This window comes from Stegostoma tigrinum, chromosome 5, assembly GCF_030684315.1.
Source record: "Stegostoma tigrinum isolate sSteTig4 chromosome 5, sSteTig4.hap1, whole genome shotgun sequence".
Taxonomy (NCBI): Eukaryota; Metazoa; Chordata; class Chondrichthyes; order Orectolobiformes; family Stegostomatidae; genus Stegostoma; species Stegostoma tigrinum.
The window spans coordinates 21176760-21197091 of record NC_081358.1 but is presented as its reverse complement, the minus strand read 5'-3'; the positions used below and the strand labels follow the sequence as shown (position 1 = coordinate 21197091).

Genomic DNA, 20332 nt, shown 5'->3' with positions numbered 1-20332 from the left:
ACATGGATCACCACCACCTTCAAGTACCCTTCCAAGCCACACACCATGCAGACTTTGAGCAATACCGATATGCTTCCATGTCACTGTATCAAAATCCTGGAACTCTATTGCTAATCACTGAGCTGTACTTACATCCCAAAAACTGCAGGCCCGTAGCAATGGGCAATAAGCAGTGTGCTAGTCTATAATGCTCACATTCCCTGGATTGAATGAAAAATATTGCAGGGAAGCAAGTTGAAAAACTTTGTTCTGCTGCTTGCGTAAAATGCCTGTTTACAAACCCTTATGATTTTGTTTTGTTTCTCATCATTAGTGTATTAAACTTCTTTTGTTAAAGAACGTTTGCAACCCGGCATGAATATATTTCTGTTACGAACCACCACATTAAACAAATACATCATCTATCAAGCCAGATTTCATTCTGAGATTTGATGTATTTAGTATGGGATCTAATAATAATAATATCTAACTTGTAATGACTTCTAAACATAATTGAACTGATTTAATTTCTTTATTGACCTATATCGTGGAATGGTTTGTTTTGCGTACTCTGCACCAAAAATGTCAAACTTTTAGTATCTATCCTAAGGTGGTCTGACAAGCTGTGTTTCCTTCACTTTCCCTTTTAGTTATTCTTTCATGGTATATAGAGAATAATGGCAAGGCCAGCTTTAGTTGCTGTTCTCCAATTTCATTTGAAAGGAGTGGTTTGCTCAGTTCCATTAAAATCAACCACATTGCTGTGGGTCTAGAATCAAATGTAGGCCAGATAGGTCCTTTAGGGAAGGGATAAGTAAACTGGATTTTTTTTTTCAAACATATATATTGGCAGTTTTATAGCACCAGAGATAGCAGGAACTGCAGATGCTGGAGAATCTGAGATAACAAGGTGTAGAGCTGGATGAACACAGCAGGCCAAGCAGCAACAGAAGAGCAGGGAGCTGACATTTCAGGCCTAGACCTTTCTTCAGAACATTTCAGAAGAAGGGTCTAAGTCTGAAATGCCAGCTTTCCTGCTCCTCTGATGCTGCTTAGCCAGCTGTGTTTAAAGCACCAGACTGGTCTTCAATTCCAGATGTATTATTCAATTTAAATTTCAATAGCTACCATGATGAGATTCAAACCCACATTTCCAGAGTACTCGTCTGGACTTCCAAGATTATTAATTAAGAGATTTTCCCATTACATCACTACCTCTTTATTATATTGTGCACTCTACCTTTGATTAATTAATTAATTAGTATTTTGGTAAATAAATAAAAATCAATTCAATGAACGCAGTGTCAGCATTTTCAGGCATGTGCTTCAACCCAAGTCAGATTGTGAAGCAGCATAACCCTCAATTTACAAAATCATATATTTAGCTTTGTATCTTATCAGTAGGACCGGCAAAATGCCTGATATCTTTCAAAAAATTGCAGAATCTCCTGTTGTGCAAATAATTAGTTTCTCGCAAAATGTTTTTGACTGACATTATCGGTAATGCTCAATTTATAGTCCATATTTAACAAAAGGGTAATGCATTGAAATTGACATTAAATATACATAATATATACAGTGCAAAATATACCTAATTGTCTGCTGGACTTTGATAGAATGCTGCAATATTCAAGTGCCAGATGTTTGCCAATCAACACTGATCAAATTTCCATGATATTAACAATATCAGAATGTGTAAAAGGAAATACATAGCTATGCATAACAGTAATAATAGTAAGACATCAAATTCAATACCTTTACTAATATTTCATCATCTTTTGTCGCAGAAACGTCAGGCCCAGCAACACCTTGTTCACAAACAGACTTCCTTTGCAGGGTTTCACCAGAATCCTCTTTGGTCTGCTATCAACGTTAAAATAATTAGACACAACTGTGTAAAACAATTTTTCAAACTGTTAACCTAAACATAGACCATGATTACAGGGTCAAAAATATGGGAAACATAGAATTGTGAGAATTTCTTGGCCTTATTTTATACTTGCTATTTATTACACAGAAAGCATTTTATGAAGCAAAATCCAACAACTTGTAACATGTACATTTTAACTGCATAAGCATGGAGACACTAATGAAGAGGTGTTATTAATACATCAAAAGATGTATATTCCCGAAGGCAACAAAGTTTAAAAGTAGCACTGCAACTTAAATTACCTCCTCAGGTATAAGTGGCTCAATCATAGGTAAATCCCCATTCTTTGAGAAAGATCGAACCGGAGAGGCAGATAACCTTTTCTCCCATTCGTCAGGTCCACTCTCAGATGTGGATTCCAGGAATGTTCGCTTCATTTCATTTATGTTGGCATGGTGCTTAACCACATCTTCCTGAGTTTTGTCAAAATCCTTTCCAATAACAAAGATACAAAGGCAAATAATTTTAACACACCAATGTAACACAACTGCTCTTCATTTCCTCATTTAAGGAGAGTGCTATAAATATTTAATTTGAATAGTTGCACCATGATTAGTCTGCATTTTGAAGAATTCTGTAATTAACATTTCTATCAGCATGAACTGAATCATAGTGTGTGCCTTTTTAAATATAAAAAATTCTGCTTGTGTTGTAAGTTTTTTTGAAAAGAATGAATCAGACTGATTTAAAAACTTCATGCTGCTGCAGCACTGGGTGAAAAACCCCATCATTTTGGACAAAATTCTTCACCATCCCTAAACAGGTCATCGCCTCAGAATTTTGCTAGTCAACTATCTTGATGATGCAACTGTTCTGCAGCAATATTGGAATCACACAAATCACCAGATCGTGGATGCTGTTCTAGCCGAAGTTAGTGGTAAGAATGCTAGAAATTATGTCAGCTCCCCTGAGTACTGTGTGAAGGTCTATACTTGAGCCAGGGTTTCTTCTTCAATCAATGCGAAAGTCAAAGCAAAAGTGCACATCAAGTGAGACATGAGTAGGCCTGAAAGTGCTGTTGCCCCTGCTAAGCTGCTTTTACTAATCATGCTGAGTAAACTCAACTAGAACATTTTGGCATAGATTTTGCTTTCATTGCATTCACAGATAGTGCAATCATTAAATGAGTTACTGGTGCAGCAAGGAGTCAAGGTTTTTACAACAGGACGTCAAGAATGAAAAATAAAAAGTTGAGAATTTTGTCAAATTTTGTATCAGTTTAAACAGTTCAAGTTTAATATCACTGGAACAATAATATGGAGTTATTTTTCTGCTGGGTTAACTGAAACACTAGTCAGATTTAATAATAATTGCTTCTCTGTGCATGTTGCTTCCAATAAAAAATGCATCATTATTCATTATTCCAACTTCAACATGCTACTGTATCTGAAATAATCACATTCCCTGTAATTTGGAATATAATACTTCAAACTCCAGCTATCTACACATCATTCTGGCTTGACCTCTTCAAGCAACATCGCTCTCCTTCAGACCAAAATTCTTCTAATGCTCCAGGATCATTCTTGAAGAAAACCTTTCACTCCTCCTTATCATCATCAGCCATGAATGCATATTGTCCACCCTGAAATCTAAGCCTTAAATGTAGAGAGTTCCTGTGCCCATTTGGATTCACTCAGCCACCTTCGCCTCTTCTTCTAACCAAAACTCATCCCTAAAATGTTGCAGCTTTACCCCATCCTTTGTAGATGAGTTTCTTAACAAAAGTCCACCCATGATTCCTCAATGAATTTTCTGAAGGGTCCAGACCCGAAACGTCAGTTTTCCTGTTCCTCTGATGCTGCTTGGCCTGCTGTGTTCATCCAGCTCTACACCTAGTTATCTCTATTCCTCAATGAGTTCCCTTTGTCAGCCTGTTTTTGTTGGTATCAATTTCAGCTCGCTTCAAACATTTTCCTCAATCATTTAATGTCACACAAGCTTTAAAAGTCCCCTTCAATTTCTCTACCCTTACGAAGAAGAAAAGTAAGTCAGGGTAGATACAGTATTAGATTCTACGGTACAATCACAATGCAACATATTTATTTTTCATAGCACTCCCTCCAACACTGCTTCCAGCTATCCACAGCGCTGAGATTACTAATCAAAATTCACTATTCAAAAGTCACCAATCAAAATTGTAAGATTAAATCTGGTTTACTGTTCCTTGATCATTTTGTCATCACTACAAAGCTGTTGAAGAACATTTCACATCATGCTGTTTGGAATGGCATATCCCTGGACTGCATCATATTTTCTTCCTAATCATAGAGTGTCCACCCCAGAAACATCCTGTGAAAGCATAGGGTAAATCATCACATGTATGACAGTGGCAGTCACTGTTACTTCTCTGCCACCAGCTTTGATTCTCAGTATTGAACTCTGTGCCTGATCTCATGGTTTGAAGATGTATCAGGGAATCACAGCTGAATGGTAACTTGCTCCAGTTTAATTGTGCAAAAACTTGGTATTCCCCTTCCATCATAATTTGTCTCCCCTCTGGCATCGATTCCATCAAGGATCCTGGCAGCTCCTTCAGGTTGAACCCAATGTACAACACCAAAATGACCTTTCTATTCCATTATTTGATCATCAAATTATTCTTTTACAACATTTTGCATATATCTCACCTCTTCCACTGCTGAGCAGCCTAACCCCATTTTCAGTAGCTCAAGAATCTAGATCTCAGATTCTCTCCACAGCATGCACCCCACTTAGAGTTTTCACAAATTAAGAATCCAAAACTTTATGGTCTCATGTATATGATACTTCTAAAAGTAATAGTGTATCAGTATTAATAGTGTTAAACATTAAAAATGAAAATAATGAAAGACTTGCAATTTGTGCTACTTGGACTTGATATTACAGAGTACTAATATACACAATTCAGGTTTTCACTATCATTGTACACGGTATTTGAAGAAATGTGAATTCTTTTTGAGTGTAATGTTAATGTTGCTAGTCCAGGATTGTGCAATACATGCATTATATACACAGCACTCCACTTCAAAAGGGTTGATCACCAGCTATGGAGATCACTAACGTGCACTAAAAAACTAGTAATGCACAGCTTAAACAGGTACAAACCTCTAACATAAGATTACTATGTTTCACATACACATTTTCACCTTTGATTTGCTTTACAAGACTATTCTGTAAAAAAAAAAGCAGAAGTAAAATGGGAACAAGTATGGAACAAAGGATATAAAACAAAGTATGTGGAATAAAGCTTAGCCAAAAGAAAAATACGAGCAGATAAAGTAAGCAAGGATCAGGAAACTCTACCACAGAAAGTAGAAAGTACTGGAAATAAATAATTCACACTGATGGACTACTCTACAATCTAGTTGTTTACATAGAAATCTCTTCCTTGTACCTGGGTCTTTGATTCCGTTTCATCCTCTTGATCAGACTGATGGCATAAAGAAGGATTTGAAAGTCAAAGCTTTAACATCTCATCACTGACACACTATGTCAATGTACAAATTCAGACACATGAAACCCACACTACCTTAACAAAAGTTGCTGCTGCATTATATTCAGCAGATTTCAAAATTAGTCAGGAAACAATGACTGTAGTGAGGAAATATATAAGATTAAAAAAAAATCACTGAAAATGACCAACCGCTTGCGATCGAATATAAAATCTCCTTAAAATGCATCAACAGCTTTATGGGAGTAACTAGGCAGACCTGCCATTTTGTTAATGCCCTCTTTAAAGTGGTTTAGGATTATCCTTTACCTTTCACAACATGACACCAATTTCTCTTTTCAGTATATAAAGTAAGTCACTTCGTTACAAGAACACCAGCTACACTAAGTGTTCTTTTCTCTATGACTGCTCAAGTGACTGTTCTAGCATGTATATTGGTAGGCAAACATTATACATATATAGACCAAAAACACATTAGCAAGATAATCTTTGACAGGAGTTAAGTGTATAAATAATTAAGTAATTATGTCAATTCTGCCAATTTTTCATTCTTAATACCATACATTTTCAAGCATGTTCTTAAATGTGACCGCCACTGAAGAGAATATTATGTAAATTTTTGTTTTTGCTTTGTCATTTGAATTGCATGAAACCTTTGGTCACAGTGTGTAGAGTGTCTGACTAAACAGACTGTTCCACAAGTAAATCACTCAAAAGTGATACAAAAACCACATCAGTTGAATATGTCCTTTAAACAATGTGAAATAAAATCTTTCATTTAGCTAAAATACTACAGCCGTTATGACAGCTGAAGTAACGTGAATTGAAATTAATTTTACATAAAGCTTTGAGAAAAATAACAGTATTGTTAAAGCTGAAACATCACGTTTCTTGTCATTACCCACCCGTCAATCTGAGCAATTTAATACCCACCAGCCAGTGGGTCTCTACACTCAGGTTAGCAGAGGTGTACCATTGGAAAACACAGTATAGCAATGAAACACAAAGTAGGTTTAAGTGAGAAACAAAAGCTAAGATGATTGCAGAAAATCAGCAGCAAGGACATACTGTTTACTTTCATGCCAAGAGGACTGAGCACTGTCTTTCTGTAGCTTTTCTTAACCTCGTTTAGACATCATAATTGGCTTAAAAAATAAAAGCAGTTAAGTGGTTGGGTGCATGAAACAGTTAACACCACGAAGCAGTGAAAATGGGTCACGTCCATGATACATCATGAAATGAGTTTTTATACCAGTCAGGTTATCAAGGCATGCAAAAAGAGGGGAGGCAGACTGAAGGACAAGTTCTAAATGGTCAATTTTGTACCAAAATAACGCTATGGTTCCTGATCTGCACTGGTCGTCATCTTAGTTTGGGAAGGTTAAAACCTACACACTGGCTGGATTTTCAGTTTTTCTGGTCTACTGGGCTGCTCTCTCAGCGAGCGAGAGTGTGCAAGAGACAGAGCGAGAGTACGAGACGGGGAGGGGGGGGGGGATGACTGATGAGGCATAGGGAGAGACTGAGAAGAAGAATCCCTCATGGTAACCTCAACCATTATGGGAACTGAACCCTCGCTTTGGTCATGACTCTGCAAGGCAAACCAGCCATCCAGTAACTAAGCTCAACTGGCCCACTTTCCAGTTTAGAAAAAAAATCACACTACAGTTACAAGGCACATTGCATGAATGAAGAAATAAAAACAAACACATATGTCACATTTAATGTCATTATAAATTGTGACTTCCTAATCAAATCTTCATGCAGTGCACTGACTTTTTGAACCACCCTGCCCTGATCTAGTTTGCCAATTCCTATTTTATCATAGAATAAGTGCTTTGTTACATTGTACTTGGCACTTCTTCACATGAATCTGTACACCATCTTGTGGCTACACTAATGTCAAATTTACAGCTGCAGCAGTTAAAACTCTCAGACAAATAAGTGAGATTATGAGGATCATTTCCGTGGGAAATGCAGGCTGGTGGAATGTACAAACCTCTGCGGTGGTTTCCCCATCAACAGGAGCCGTAGCGTCAGTCTGCTCACTATCAGTCTATTTTGTCAGCAAAATTCCAAGATGTCCAGTAGGAAAGCAGGAATAAAAATACATCAGCCTTGTCAAAACAGTGAAGCTTAATTGCAAGGTGGCTTACTCACATCTTTTACTGCATATCAGCTTCAGTGACAAAAAAGCGCTCATTATAAGCAAGAAACAAATTAAGTGGAACAAGCTCAGAGGATGGTTTAAGGCAAAATGAAAAGTGCAATAGCAAGTTACAAGATTGAATGCTTTTCAATAAAAGCAAATCACATTGTTTAAAGGCCTCATAGAAATGATATTTCAGTCCCATTTTAATTTACTGTAAGTGTGACTGCTTTTGGGTCAAACTGTACAGCATCAGTAAACAAATAACTTACACAAATAAATTTAGAAACATTGGTCCTCAAAAAACTAAATTTAAAGCCATTCCAATTCTGAGATAAGCTGCACGGAATAAGGATCCTTTTTCTACAGTAAGCCAGAGGTTGATTACGTTGAAGTTATCTCTGTTGAGAGCTGTGCAAAGCACACAGAACTGAACTATCAATGATGTATCTCAATCTAATGACTAATGGCAACTTGGCCATATCTGTGCTACAATTAAATGCGTAGCATTCAGAGAAAAGAACGGTATGTATATAAAGCAATGTACTAAGGTTCCTTCAGTTTTAATCGTACAATTATATTGTTTTAATAAAACTGAAGCTTGAATAGTTATACTCCTAACATTGTATGGCAGAGCAGGATTAAGAGTTAGAAATTGGATTAAATCCAAAATAAGTGGCATGCTCAGACATACGTTAGGGGCCGACAAGCTATGGACACTCCTTGGGTGTTCAAAGGAAGTTCGCTGATTTTGGGTGTTGATATGGCAACGACCCTCAAGTAGGTTTCAAAAAGTTGGGAAGTGGAACAGAATAGGTTTCTATTGTGGAAGGTCAGAAAGAGCTTTCAGAAGTGCTCTGGTGCCATTCTAACTAATACAACAAATTAAAAAGAGGAGTTGTTTACTAGTGGCTTTCAGCACTCACTTTTAAGGACTGCTGGTTAAGCCACAGCAGGAACACCCAAACTTCGGGGGAACAGAGTCAGGACATGCTCACTCACCTTGAACTGTTTATTTTGGGGGAATCTTAAAATGGAGCTAAGAAACCTTCGGAACTTTGTATATGGTCAGGAGGGGCTGAATGTCTCCTTAAGGTATCCAGTGGTGCATGAACATCACTTAGCTGAAATTATACTGGACACATGTAAGGTGGCTTTGGAGCACAGGTTATAGCTCAGCAAAATGGGATGATTTTGTCCGCACTGCATGGGGAATCAATGAGGTCACAAGTGTCCATTTATCTTCTTCAGAGTTCATGTGACTTTGAGATACAAAATTGATCTGGTCTGGTTTAAATCAAACATAGGTGACAATTTTGTAACTAACTATGTTCATTCGGAAAAAAATGCAACTCATTTACACCAGAAGCAAAACTTCATTTCAGGAGCTCTTTTCAATCACTGCGACAGCAGCCTGACTTTCAGGCCCTCATGTGTACCATTGATTTCTTTCAGAATAATCATATCCAGGTCTGCTTGCAGCATTTATGTGAACAGAATAATAGTCAAACTGTCCAGAAATCCTAACAGCTCAATTTACACCAGCAGATTGTATTTTTAGGACTTTTGGCTAAGTCTCTATGAAGACTAAAATAAGAACTCATTATCAATTATTCAGAAAGTTTGTTTGACGGGTATAGATCCATGTAGTGCTGACACCAAATTAATTTAAGTCGATGTTTTATTTTAAGAAATTGTGCATTTTCATCTTATCCTATCATACATTATGCAATGCTTCATTAAAAGGGAGTACTGCAATTTACACTCTCAAATTCAATGCTCTATTTTCCCCTTAGTTTTCTAAATAATTTACTGCAGGAATGTAACGTTCATAGTGATAACAGAGACAAATATGTTCTTCAAAGACCACTTAAGAAACACTGACAAATTAGAATTGTGGCCAAGTTACAGCAAGATACTAGTATTTCACTGGAAGGAGAAAGGAAGTCAAAGAAATATTTAAAGTCTGTTAAACGGCTACTGTTCGGAGTTATCTAAGAACATCACAAATTTATGCTTTAGGATGATTCACCAGCATAGTGAAGCTTTTCCATTTGCCATCTTTTGTGAGAAATTAAAGGAGGCTAGTCTTAGATATCTTTCTTAACAAATCTTCAGATTTCAAATCCTGAAACAAAATTATCATCCTTTCTTCAGTGAACTACAATAGAGTCACTTGCCTGTGTTTGGCCCATAACCCTCTCAACCTTTCCTATTCATGTACCTAGATAGCTGAAAAATTCTGTAACACGAAATTCCCTAGTAAATTAAGAAAAAAAAAATCAATTTCTGCTCAAGAGTATATAATATAGCGTAATAGGGGCTTTGAGTCAAATACAATTCTGGTTTGTGCCTTCCTTATTGTACAGACAGATAGGTCATGATGCAAACAGACCCTCATTCATTGAACGATCCTTACATGCAGTCTGGACCAGACAATGACCAGTAGTTAAACTTTTCATATATTTCCAAGAATAATACAAACATGCACATCAATGTATACACACTTCACCACCAGCCAATTCAGGGTGCTCCAGAGGAGAGGTTCTCAACCAGAGGTTTGAGAGAAGCATGTAAAGGCTTTGCCAAATCAGGTATTACAAGAATAAAACCTTCTTTCGAAAACAGCACTCTGATGTTATTTACCCAATCCACAAATTAAAAAAAACTACCACCAATGCCAACAGCCTTTGATTCATGTAAGAGAAGCTTTTTGTTTTAAGAAAAAAAGCCAGCTTGAAGAGTTTGATTCAAACCTCTCAGTGCCAGATTTGATTGAGGTGCTACTGCTGGCACCAATGATGCAGGAGGGTGGAGGAGGACAGGAGGCATCGCTGCTTCACTCACTTCCCACCTGTACACTGATGGCAATTGGCAGGTAGTCCTTTTCCCCAACAGGTGCATGCTCTCCTGCCTGCTACTTTAAAAACGGTGGAGTAAAACAACAGGGTTACCGAGATTTGAACTGTTCAGGTGACTCTGGAGTTGAAAGCTCAGTGCAACGGATTGCTCAGGTGAATCCAGCTTCTGTTCCACCTGGGGCTTTTTAAAAATTGATTCAATCATGGGACGAGGACATAGTTGGTCGGGTAACATTTATTGCCCATCCCTAATTGCCCAGAGAGCAGTTGAGAGTTGATCACATTGCTGTGGGCCTGGAGTCACATGTAGGCCAGGCCAACTGAGGATGGCAGTTTCCTTCCCTAAAGGACATTAGTGAAGCAGATGAGTTTTGACAACAAGCAACAATAGATTCTTGGTCACCAACCAATTTTTAATTCCGCGACCTGCCATGATGGGATTCAAAGACACACATCATCCTCGGACACTTCCGCCATCCATAATCCGACCCCACCACCAGACATTTTTCCATCCCCACCCTTGTCTGCCTTCTGGAGAGACCACTCTCTCCGCGACTCCCTTGCCTGCTCCACACTCCCCTTCAACCCCACCACACCCGGCACTTTCCCGTGCAACCGCAGGAAGTGCTACAGCTGCCCCCACACCTCCTCCCTCACCCCAAGATGGCTTTCCACATCAAGCAGATGTTCACCTGCACATCCGCCAATGTGGTATACTGCATCCGCTGTACACGGTGTGGCTTCCTCTACATTGGGGAAACCAAGTGGAGGCTTGGGGACCGCTTTGCAGAACACCTACACTCGGTTCACAGTAAACAACTCCGCCTCCCGTTCCTTAGATGACATGTCCATCATGGGCCTCCTGCAGTACCATAATGATGCCACCTGTAGGCTGCAGGAACAGCAACTCATATTCTGCTTGGGAACCCTGCAGCCCAATGGTATCAATGTGGATTTCACCAGGTTCAAAATCTCCCCTCCCCCCACTGCATCCCAACACCAGCCCAGCTCGTCCCCGCCTCCCTAACCTGTTCTTCCTCTCACCTATCCCCTCCTCCCACCTCAAGCTGCGCCTCCATTTCCTACCTACTAACCTCATCCCGCCCCCTTGACCTATCTGTCCTCCCAGGACTGACCTATCCCCTCCCTACCTCCCCACCCATACTCTCCTCTGCACCTAACTCCTCTATCCATCTTCAGTCCGCCTCCCCCTTTCTCTTTATTTATTTCAGAACGCTCTCCCCATCCCCCTTTTCTGATGAAGGGTCTAGGCCCAAGCGTCAGCTTTTGTGCTCCTGAGATGCTGCTTGGCTTGCTGTGTTCATCCAGCCCCACACTTTGTTATCTTGGATTCCCCAGCATCTGCAGTTACCATTATCTCATTAGGTGGGTCTCTGGATTAGCAGTCCAGCAATAATACTGTTATCTCCCTGTGGAAGCTGCATCCAGAGAAGGTGATCAAATTGTCCCACGACAACTGAAAACTTTTTATACAAAACTTCATTCACATAATGTGGGCAGTGCTGGCTCGGGCATCTCAAATTGACCAGATGGTAGTTCAGAGTCAACCACATTGCTGTGCTTCTGGACTCATGTGGACACCAGAGCAGGGAAGGATGGCAGCTTCCCTTAAGGGCATGAGTGAACCAAATGGTAATTTATTTTTCCCCCCAATAATTGACAGCAGTTTCACGCATTGAATGCAAATTCCACTGTCTGTCATTGTAGGATTTGAACCTGGGTCCCTAGAATATTACCCAGGTTTCTGGATTAATAGTCTAGCAATATTAACACAGGGCCATTTTGTCCCTTCCTGGGTCTGAGTCCATGGGCACTATCCATGTTGGATATGGTCAGAAATAAAGGTTGATATCTTTTCCTCCCAATGTTGTGAAGTAAGCCCATAGTGAAGCATCTGATTTTCTGCCATGGGTTTTTATAGATTTGCAGCTGAAATGGCCTCGTGACAGGAGTCTGTCAATCTCATTTAGTTTGTACTACAGAAGGTCTGCTGAATTTCATAATGCAAGGAAAAAAGGCTCAAAAGCAAAAAAAAGAGGTTGAGAACGCCTACTCTGGAGGATGATTTGAGATTAGACACCAAGTTTTCATTCTGAAAGTTACATCGAAGTTACCCTAATCTATACTCCTCAATCTGTTTTAGTGCCTGAAAAATTATGCCATATTTTCTGTCTACTTCATTTGTCCACTTCCAAAGCAGGATTTAGCTTTTAATCACAAAAAAACTTGTTTAATTTATCCTTTCTGTACTACAATAAGTCAAGAAAAAAAACTGAATAAGGTCACATATAGAAAATTGCATGCTGACAGTTCCTGGACATTATTTTCCCTGGGGACCACAGTAACTTCAAATTCTGCATTAAATAGGAGTTCATAAGCAACAACAGGGGTATTTCAAAACAACATCAGGCATGTCAGTGTGATAACAACCATAATTTAAAAGAAACTATTATCGAACACAAGATGAAGCATTTTGCTCTTTAAAAGGTGACTAATCAGGCGTTTGATGTTTGGTATTTCTACACATATTGAGCCATTCACTGAGTAGAATAAGGTTCACTGAAGAACAAATGGATTACTGTAATACTAATGAGATTGTGGCTGTCTCACACCAGAGAAGCTAAACTGATTGACTGATCAAACTGGCTCCAAACAACCCACAGGGAAATGCCAGCATGGCCCATTTGAATGACCTCATTCAATTTAGGAATTTACATCTTTATAACAGCAAGAACTATGTACCAGATGCCAATTACTTCATATTTTTCCACTATGACTAGGTGAACATTCTTCTTAGCTGTTGAAGAATAGACCTGTTTTTCCAGTGACTTATTTCCATCTGCGAATACAAAAACTTTTTGTCTAATCTGTTGAGTCACGTTACAGCTATGTCTCTTTGAAACATAACTTTAACAACAAGAAAAGACAGCAATGAGTTTCTGAAAGTAAGATTACTATTGCAGCATTGAACATTGCGCAGGACACCCAAGCACTGAACACAAACAGCTGTGTTCTAGGCCGAGGTACACACCTCTTCCTCTGAACTGTCACTCAGGTCATTGTCAACTGAAGCGCTCAAGGAGGCTGCCCTGGGCTCCAGGTAGCACAGACTTATAGCAAGGGGGAAGGAGAGAGTGAGAGCGTAAGGTACAGAGAAGGAGGCTGAGAGCAGAAAGAAGAAAATGAAAAGAAAACATGGGACAAGTGATGGTGATTGAATGGGCAGATAACGTTGGAAACTTTGAGGTAAGAAACTGGCATCAGAGAAGCTTGGAAAGGTAAGGTAGCCATCATCATCTAGCAAAGAGAATGATGCTGGGAGATGCAAGGAGAACGAAAACAAAGTTCCTCCTTTCCCAGATCTAGGCCCTAGATCTTGGTCCTTTTTAAATTCCATTGCTTTCTTATCAACATACTTTGAAGAATCAAAGGCTAATAGTGGATTAGAAGCACTTCTGGGGTCTTTGGTCTTAATGCGACCAGCTGATTTTGAAACATTCTCTGTACATCTCCTATGAACACTTGTTGATGACACAGGAGAGTCACAGTGCAAAGGCAGAGAGCGAGAGGAAGAGCAGAATGAATCTGTGCCAAAGAATGAGGTCTATGAGGGGGTTGGTGTGAAAAGGAAATTGCAGAAGATCCAGGAGCAACAGAAATGAGCAGGAACAAAGACAAAAAAAAGATAATTATTAGTTAAAGCATTCCCATTGCATTTGGTCTTCTAAAACTTCAGAGCTTCTGCTAACCAGAAATATTTAGCATTTTTGTGACTTAGAAATGCTAAATTGCAAGATGCCCCACACACACTTTGGTAAGGTAATTTGAATTGATGTAATTTGCTTAAATATTTTTCAAGAGCAATTTTTATGGCATTAATGCTGTATGAAATTTGTTTTATATTTAGAGCCATCTAATCATTTTGTTACTGAATCTCTCTCTTTGGTGATTTACCATTTCCTCCTGTGGATTTCTTCATTTGAAATATTTACCTCTAACTTACAATTACATCTCATCTCACTTAATTGCCTCTGGCTTATGTAAAGCCATTTGATTTTCAAATTCACCTTTGCATTTCATCTTGTTGATTTCCGGCCCCCCCACCCACCCTTTTCTAGTTACATGACAAACAGTGATGGAACTGTTCTAATGCTGCTCAAATCAAGTACATTTCTTGCACCCAAACACCTCAATACACATCCAATTTATGCATGAAGCCCTACTGGGAATCACAGGTGTCAACAGCAGAGCAGTGGGAGTTCAAAAAGGGTGTGCAGGATACGATAGGGGAATTTAAGTAAAATGCTAATTCACAAACATGATTGGGAAATACGGGATGCAGAACACGGAAGCATTCTAACACATTTGTCAAATTTGAGGCGCCTTCTGACTCAGAGCCACAAGTTAATAGAAACTCTGAAAATTTGAAGAATCTAAGAGAAAAACTTTTCTTATTTCTGCACAGTTCAATTTTACCAACACAATTGTTAGGAAAAGTCAAATTTTTTTGAGGTGCTAAATGCTACCATCGTCATGTTTCATATCAGTTTGTTTACTTCTTGAACTTTAATTATTTATTACATGTTTTAAGTTTATAAAGAAAAGATTTTACTTTGAAATGATACTGTTAATAATTGTGGTTTAAAACATTTACATAAAATCATTCTGTCCATTATTTTAAGAAAGGCACAAACCCATTTACATTAATGGATTTGTATGTAGTTAAAACTGCCCCGGTGACTTTTCCACCAGTAACTGACGAGACCTGCAAGATGGTCCTGACAACCAATCTTATTTGTTGTTGAACGGCATCAGAATGAGATAACAAGGTGTAGAGCTGGATGAACACAGCTGGCCAAGCAGCATCAGAGGAGCAGGAAGGCTGACGAGGCCTCAAAAGAGTCCTGTAAGCTTTCCTGCTCCTCTGATGCTGCTTGGCCTGCTGTGTTCATCCAGCTCTACACCTTGTTATCTCAGATTCTCCAGCATCTGCAGTTCACAGTATCTCCTCAGCATCGGAATGAGATAGTTTCACCACTTCGTTTTACCCACATTGGCGGGACATGAGCTAGTTGAATTGAAATGAGGCTTAAGGGTTATGCTTTTCTAGATTCTGTAGCAACTTCTGAATTCTCTAAGTCACCTATCAACCTCAAAAGTGGCATGGAACTAAAAACAAAATCAGATTTAACAGTGGTAAAATAGCAGTCAATTGCACTTAACATGAACATGTTAAACATTTTCAATGCCAAGTGCAATAGTGACCCGCAAAGGCAGCTTAGAACACCATCACCTCCATGGCCCCCTCTATGTCATGTACCATTCTGAGCTGATTTGGGCACATAACCAGCATTTTTTTTTAAAAAAGCTTAACACCAATTTGGAGGCATCATCATCACAAAACCTAATGGTTTCAGTAAGCAGATTACTGTTTACTCTACAATTTGGGATGGCCATAAGTACTTAAAATGTTGTTTCCTCAGTCCTTTTATGAAAAACATCATGTCTAAGGAAATTCCAACTCAAACATCTGTAAACAATATCACATCATCAAAACAAATCAAAAATCCAATTAAACAAAAGATAGTGTCATTTTTGATTTGGCATATGGAGAATCAATTTCTAATCTCAATTAAGTGCAATGATCCCACTGATATCTTTAAGCTTTTCTTAACTGTTCAAGTAATTTCTATTTAGCAGATGTTGCACCGTGTTACACCATTTATTAATAGATCCATTAGCAAGTCTTCAGAGCAAAACAGCAGTGCTTAAGGAGCCAAGTTGCAGCATTTTTGCATTCCCAATTTGGTGATAAGTTAAGTTCCCAGACTTGGAAAACCACAAGGCCAAGACAGGAGAACCAGCCCCTATGTTAACAGAGATTAGAGGAACTTATTCAGAGCTTGATTTGTCCCAAGCTTCTATTGGGACAATAGAAATCAGTTTCCAAGCTGATAGTTGCAGTGTACCACAGAGATCTTGCTGAGGGAGACACAATTCATCATCCCACAAAGTTTGTTTTGGGGTGGAGGGGCATAAAAATTATCTTCCAAAATCTATTTGTCTCATTTTATGAATATTTCAGAGTTTGGAATCTACGGGAAGCATAAAAGTAATCAAAATTCTTGCTTGGGTGCAAGAAATCAAAATATCAACATATGGAAAATGTCGTTCTGGCAAAAACACATTAGAAGTTTCTTTTTCCCTTCTAAAGTCAACAGAACCAATATGTAAAACTACAGCAGCCAATGGATTGCTGAAAATTAGTTAGTCAGACATTCAGTACTGCCAGAGTTTTGAAATTATAGAAATATTTGAGATTACGTCTTCAGTCAATAGGAAATAATACAGCAATTCTGTTTGGGGCTTCAATTACGTGGATTGCGAATGAATCTAGAGAGTAAGTAGCAGAACGTGGCTTGTTCCTGACTGCATGCAGAACTGCATGTTTAATTTCAGTTAATAGGATGAGTCGCCACCACAGTTGTCATTCTCTGTCAAAATAATGACAACTGATGACAAGATCAGAACTAGGCAGACGGGTCCTTTCAGAGAATCCCTACGGCGTGGAAACAGGCCCTTCGGCCCCACAAGTCCACAGAAGTCCTCAGAGCATCCCACCCGGACCCATCCCTCTATAACCCATTTAATCTACACATTCTTGAACACTACAGGCAATTTAGCACGGCCAATCCACCGACCCTGCACATCTTTGGGCTGTGGGAAGAAACCAGAGCACCCGGAGGAAACCCACACAGACAGGGAGAGAACGTACAAGCGCCGCACAGATAGACTGTCACATGAGGGTGGAATTGAACCCGGGTCCCTGGCACTGAGAGTCTGTAGTGCTAATGAATGAGTCACTGTGCTGCCCACGATTCTATGATTCAGTTATCCCATTGAATCTAGTCCATTATTCAATAAGATTATGCCTGATTCAACCTTACTACTTTGCTGTGTCCTCCATAATACCCTTGCCAATCTAAATCTGTCGATCTCAGCCTTGATTACATCAAAATGACCCAGACTCCACTGCTGTGTGGATGAAAGTTCTAAAGATTGATGACTCTCATGAGATAATAGGAACTGCAGATGCTGGAAAATCCAAGATAGCTAGGTGTGGAGCTGGATGAACACAGCAAGCCAAGCAGCATCAGAGGAACAGGAAAGCTGATGTTTTAGGCCTAGCGTCTTCATCAGAAATGGGGGAGGAGAAGAGAGTTCTGAAATAAATAGGGAGAGAGGGGGTGGCGGATTTAAGATGGAAAGAGAAAATAGGTGGACAGGAGACAGACTGGTCAAAGAGGCGGGGATGGAACCAGTAAAGGTGAGGGTAGGTGGGGAGGTAGGGAGTGGATAGGTCAGTCCAGGGTGGACGGACAGGTCAAGGGGGCGGGATGACGTTAGTAGGTAGGAAATGGGGGAGTGGCTTGAGGTGGGAGGAGGAGATAGGTGGGAAGAAGGACAGATTAATGAGGTGGGGACAAGCTGGGCTGGTTGTGGGATGTGTTAGAGGGGAGGGAGATTTTGAAGCTTGTGAAATCCACATTGATACCATTGGCTGCAGGGTTCCCAAGCGGAATATGAGTTGCTGTTCCAGCAACCTTCAGGTGGCATCGATGTGGCACTGTAGGAGGCCCAGGATGGACATGTCACCTGAGGAATGGGAGGGGGAATTGAAATGATTCGTAACTGGGGGTGCAGTTGTTTACTGCGAACCGAACGTAGGTGTTTTGCAAAGCAGTCCCCAAGCCTCCGCTTGGTTTCCCTCATGTAGAGAAGGCCACAACAGGAACTGGGGATCAGCATACCACGTTAAGAGATGAGCAGGCGAACATCTGCTTGATGTGGAAAGTCATCTTGGGGCCTGGGATGGGGGCGAGGGAGGAGGTATGGGACAGGTGTAGCACTTCCTGCGGTTGCAAGGGAATGTGCTGGGTGAGGTGGGGCTGGAGGGGAGTGTGGAGCAGACAACGGAGTCACGGAGAGAGTGGTCCCTCTGGAAAGCAGACAAGGCTGGGGGATGGAAAAATGTCTTTGGTTGTGGGGTCGGATTGCAGATGGCGGAAGTGTCGGAGGATGATGCGTTGGATCCGGAGGTTGGTGGGGTGGTACATGAGGATGAGGGGGATTCTTCTTTGGTTATTATTGGGAGGAGGGGGTGTGAGGGATGAGTTGTGGGAAATGCGGGAGATGCAGTCGAGGGCATTCTCGACCAGTGTGGGGGAGATGTTGCGGTCCTTGAGAAACGAGGACAGAGATGTACAGGAGTGATATGCCTCATCCTGGGAGAAAATGCGGTGGAGGCGAAGGAATTGGGAATAGGGGATGGCATTTTTGCAGGAAGGTGGGCGGGAGGAGGTATATTCTAGGTAGTTGTGGGAGTCAGTGGGCTTGAAATGGATATTGGTTTCTAGGTGGTTGCCCGAGATGGAGACAGAGGGGTCCAGGAAGTAGAGAGGGGTATTAGAGATGGTCCTGGTGAACTTAAGATTAGGGTGGAAGGTGTTGGTGAAGTGAATAAACTGTTCAAGTTCCTCGTGAGAGCATGAGGCGGCGCTGATACAGTCATCGATGTAACGGAGGAAGAGGTGGGGTTTAGGGCCAGTGTAGGTACGGAAAAGGGATTGTTCCATGTGACCTACAAAGAGGCAGGCATAGCTTGGGCCCATGCGGGTACCCATGGCCACCCCCTTTGTCTGTAGGAAGTGGGGGGAATCGAAAGAGAAGTTATTGAGTGTGAGGATGGGGGTGTCAGTGGAAGGGGGACTGGTTGGGCCTGCGGGACAGGAAGAAGCGGAGGGCCTTGAGGCCATCTGCATGGGGAACGCAGGTGTATACGGACTGGACGTCCATCGTGAAAATGAGGTGTTAGGGACCGGGGAATTGGAAGTTCTGGAGGAGGTAGAGGTTGTGGGTGGTGTCATGGACGTAGGTAGAGTGTTCCTGGACAAAGGGGGAGAAAATGGAGTCCAGATGGGTGGAGATGAGTTCAGTGGAGCAGGAGCAGGCAGAGACAATAGGTTGACCAGGGGGAGTCAGGTTTGTGGATTTGGGATGGAGATAGAAACGGGCCGTGTGGGGTTGGGGAAGAATGAGGTCGTAGGCTGTGGGTGGGAGGTCACCTGATGTGATGAGGTCATGCATGGTATTGGAGATGATGGTTTGGTGCTCGGGGGTGGGATCATGATCCAGGGGGCGGTAGGTGGTGGTTTCGGAGAGTTGGCGTCTGTCCTCAGCGACGTAGAGGTCAGTGCGCCATACTACCACTGCGTCACCCTTGTCTGCGGGTTTGATGGTGAGGTTGGGATTGGAGCGGAGGGCTGCCCATTCTGCAGGGGAGAGGTTGGAGTGGGTGAGAGGGGTGGAGAGGTTGAGGCGATTGATCTCACGACGGCAGTTGGAGATGAAAAGGTCGAGGGAGGATAGGAAGCTTGGGGGTGGTGTCCAGGAGGTGGGGGTGTGTGGGAGATGGGAGAAGGGTTCAGTAGTGGGAGGGTTAGGTTCCCAGTTGAAGTAGTAAGCGCGGAGGTTGGGTCGGAGGTGGAGGCAAAACTGCTCGATGTCTAAGAGTGAGAGGTATTCGTTGATGTGTGGGTGGAGGGGGACGAAGTTGAGCTCTTTACTGAGGATTGACCGCTCGTCCTCAGTAAGGGGGTGGTCTGGGGGGGGCGGTGGTGGTGAAAACTCCGCAGGGCTCACTGTTGCTATGTTGCTGTCTCCTCTGGAACTGCTGGCTGTGGAGGCTGTGGGAGGAGAGATAGTTATCCATACCTCGGTGTGAATGGAAAGCCTCTTCTTTAAACTGTATCTACAGTTCTAGATACCTCCATAAAAGGAAACATTCTTCCAGCATCTACCTTGATAACCTGGCGTTTTAGTATTACCACTTTTCATTCTTCTAAACTCCAGTGAACACAAACACGTGCGCAGACACAACGTTACCAAACAAAGAGACCTAG

General features: G+C 41.1%; 1 protein-coding gene across 25 annotated transcripts in view; it reads right to left on the bottom strand.

Annotated features, from left to right (window-relative positions):
- The window catches only part of LOC125452074 (band 4.1-like protein 3), a 271558-nt gene that overhangs the window by 34010 nt on the left and 217216 nt on the right, over positions 1-20332 (bottom strand). For 16 of the 25 annotated variants that reach the window (XM_048530014.2, XM_048530012.2, XM_048530009.2 and 13 more), the window contains exons 13-17: positions 13402-13974; positions 7339-7395; positions 5283-5318; positions 2152-2340; positions 1735-1842 (exon numbers count right to left, since the gene is read on the bottom strand). In XM_048530014.2, coding sequence (XP_048385971.2) covers positions 1735-1842; positions 2152-2340; positions 5283-5318; positions 7339-7395; positions 13402-13974 — 963 coding nt within the window. Of the gene's footprint in view, positions 1-1734; positions 1843-2151; positions 2341-4993; positions 5060-5282; positions 5319-7338; positions 7396-13401; positions 13975-20332 lie in introns of all 25 variants that reach the window. The other 9 variants (XM_048530016.2, XM_059645850.1, XM_048530027.2 and 6 more) reach the window with 6 other exon arrangements.